This window comes from Malania oleifera, chromosome 13, assembly GCF_029873635.1.
Source record: "Malania oleifera isolate guangnan ecotype guangnan chromosome 13, ASM2987363v1, whole genome shotgun sequence".
Lineage (NCBI taxonomy): Eukaryota > Viridiplantae > Streptophyta > Magnoliopsida > Santalales > Ximeniaceae > Malania > Malania oleifera.
In genome coordinates, this window is record NC_080429.1 from 33,197,771 (window position 1) to 33,201,236 (window position 3,466).

A 3,466-nucleotide genomic window follows, 5' to 3' on the forward strand; every position below is an offset into this window, starting at 1 on the left:
TTTTCTTTCTCTTTCTTTCTTTCCTTTCTTATCTGTTCTGTGTGCGTGAATTTTTTTTTCTCCTCTTTCCTTCTGTTTTGTTCCAGCGAGAAAACTTACACACTAAGTTTTCGTTTTTTTTTTCTTTTCTTTTCTCTTTTTTTTTTCTTCTTTCCTTTATCCTTTCTTTCTCCTTTATCCATTCTTTAATATATATATATATATATATATATATATATACTTATATATACTTACTTATATATACTTTTATATATATATACTTACATATATACTTTTATATATATATGTATCCAAAATCCTTAAATTTATTAATTTAATTAATTTTCTTAATAATAATAATAAATTTTTTTTAATTAATAATTTTTTTATTTTATTTATTTATTTATTTATTTTTTGGGTCGTTACAAGATAGGTTGGAAGTCTAGTTAGTCCATAACCTAGCTCAAGAAAATTTAGATCCGCACATTGAGCAAGGTAAGGATGATGAGCAAACTAGAGAGTCTGAGGAGGATCAAGTATATGTTCCTGAAATTATACTTAGTGAGGATGAGTAGTCAAGTGAACTAAATAAGGGTGTCAAGTTGGGTTTGATGAGCATTATGATCAGTCCTAATGATCAAGAGGATTGGCATTGCACTTCTATTTTTCATACTTACATCAAGTGTGGAAATAAAAGCTACAAGATGATCATAGATGGTGGAAGTTGTGTGAATGTTGTGTCTAAGTCAGCTTCTGAAAAATTGAAATTGAAAATTGAGCCTCATCTACATCCACATAATGTAGCTTGGGTTAATGCCACTGATTACGCGTGAAAATTGCGTAATTGGGCATTTTAATCCGGTCTTTACGGCTTATATTTTTAATTAAATGTCCAAATTTGTCCAATATTTTAATAAAGTGCCAAAATCATCATTCTTGAACTTTATTGCACTATTTATAAAGTTTTGGTAATTTTTTGTCGCAGGAAAATTTCGGAAACCAAAACCGATACCTGTTCGTATTTTGTGCATAACGTTTCCATCCGAACTCTGATCGAGACAATTCAAATTTACAGAGAAAGAGGAAAGGATTATCTACAACTTTCGTGTTTTGCGTTTTATAGCAAACCAGCTCCAGAAGAGTCAGATTTGCAATGAACAGAGAACAAAAAAAATGAAAAAAATATAATAATTTGGGTCCTCTAAATGGGTCAAATCTCTCAGCTAGGTCGGGTTGGCTAATCTGGGTAGGGCAATTTTTCTCTCTTCTTTATAACTGGCCCGCGCAGTTGCTCCTCTGCTTCTCTTCTTCTTCTTTAATTTTTTTCTTTCTTTCGATCTTGTCTCTCTCTCTATCTTTCTCCTTCTCGTTCTCTCTTCTCCTACCTTCCTTCTCCCTCTAGTTCTTTTCCCTCTCCTTCTTCCTCTTCTACTTTGTTCTCTCTTCCCTTAGCTCTGTCTCACCCTCTGTTTCCCCTTTGTTCTCTGATTTCTCCTCTGCTACACCAACTCCGGCAGCATCTTCAGTCCTGCAACTCAGCCACTGCACGAGCCTCCCATGCCCGTCACAACCCAGCTTGCTGCAACTGCCTGCTGCCAGCAACCACACACAGCAGCAGCCTCTCTCTCCACAGCAGAGCATCACACACAACCAGCCTCGAAGCCCCAGCACAGCTGCAAACTCCACACCAGCTGGAACCCGAGCCATCCTCTCTAGCAGCAACTTCAGCAAGTATCTTCCCATGGATCTCTCTCTCTTTCTTTTATCTTTTATCTTTTAATATTGATATAGGATCGCATTGTTTTATTTATTTATTTATTGAAGGTATTTAAAAAGTTTGGGTTTTGAATATTTTATTATCTTTGCAATAGTTGATCGTTTAATTATTTGTTTTTTGTATTTTATTTTATTGGTAGATTTAGTTGGAAGTTCATATTTAATTACGCTTGGGTTCATATTTAAATTAGTTATTTTTTTTTCCAAGATTTAATTTTTTTTTCAATGTTCGGTTTAGTTAGGACCAGTTGTATCAAAGTTCGTATTTTTATTTTCTGTCATCGTTCTTTTTTTTTATGTGTTGCATTTTGATTTGAGTTCTTGGTTTGTGTTAAAGTTCCGTTTTTTAGTGCGCGTGTGTGTGTTTGATTGAGTTTCCATTGCATGTCCTAATTCCTTATTCGTAGTTGCCATATTTAATAATGTGTGTTTAGGTATTTCCTTAAATAGATTAGGATTTCCATACTTTTTTTTTTTTTTTATTTAGTGAATGTTAGTTTTAGGGTTTTTAAATTACGTGTCATTTAATTCATCAGAAGTAAAATTGAACAACCTTGAAAACTCTGAATCTGAACTGAGTTCAGTAACCTTTTTGTTTTCGATTGGAGAAACGTAAATTTTGAGATTAAAACGCATTCCTTGAGGAGACGATCTAGCCCTTGGGCTTAATATTATACGACAGAACTCCTATACTTGAGATAGCTCTCGAGCTGCTCATTTTTCGAGTGAGTCAGCCACCACCATGTCCGTAAACCATAGATGTCTAGTCCCCATTAAGATTGGTGATTATGAGACTATATTTGGTATGATGTCCTTCCTATGGACATTGCCCATATTTTTGTAGGAAGACAGTGGTTGTATGATTTGGATGTCTCACATAATGGACGATACAACACTTATTCATTTAGGTGTAATGGAAAAAGAATTATTTTGAATCCATTAGAGCCAAAATGTGAGAAAAAGAAGAAGGAAAAGAAAGAAACTAGTGGTGAATCCTTGAACACCATAAGTAAAAAACTGCGTGAGCAGGAAAATCAAGATACACAGGTAGTGGCAGTGGATGTTACCAAGAGGATTGAAATACCCCTTCCTGAAAAAGAAACATCCTTAGAAGTATCAACCCTACCTTCTGAGATTAAGGATGTCATTTCTAGTGAGTTACCTCCTGTAAGAAAAATTCCACATGTCATGGATCTTGTTCCTTATTCATCTCTGCGCCATTTACCACATCCTAGAGTAAACTCGAGAGAACATGAGATCTTGATGAAACAATTGAATGAATTGAAGGAAATTGACTTTGTTCATAAGAGTTTAGGTCCACTTGCCTGCCCTACTTTCCCTAATCCTAAGGAAGATAACACGTTGAGCATATGCATCGATAATAGAGCAATTAACAAGATTGTCATTGAGAATAGTCATTGAGAATAGGTTTATCAAAACCATTGTTTCTAATAGAGATGTACAACTCATAAGTTACTTCTTGAAAGTCTTGTAGACAATGCTAGGCTTGTATTTTAGTGTCAATTAGTCCTTTTAGTGCTTACTACCCCTAAACTAATTGGTAAGTTGAAGTAGTGAATAGGAGCCTTGAGGACCTATTGAGATGCTTGGTAGTTGAAAACATCATAGCTTGGGATTTATGCCTTCCTGTGGTCAATTTTACATTCAGTAGTAGAGTGGATAGGTCCGCAATTGTAACGACCTGATTTTC

The 3,466-nt window shown here is 34.7% G+C and overlaps 1 protein-coding gene across 1 annotated transcript; it reads left to right on the forward strand.

Moving 5' to 3' along the window:
* The first annotated feature begins 2,574 nt into the window (after positions 1-2,574).
* On the forward strand, positions 2,575-3,177 carry LOC131145792 (uncharacterized). The gene has a single exon (XM_058094979.1). The coding sequence runs from the start codon at positions 2,575-2,577 to the stop codon at positions 3,175-3,177; it is 603 nt and encodes a 200-aa protein (XP_057950962.1).
* The last annotated feature ends 289 nt before the right edge of the window (positions 3,178-3,466 follow it).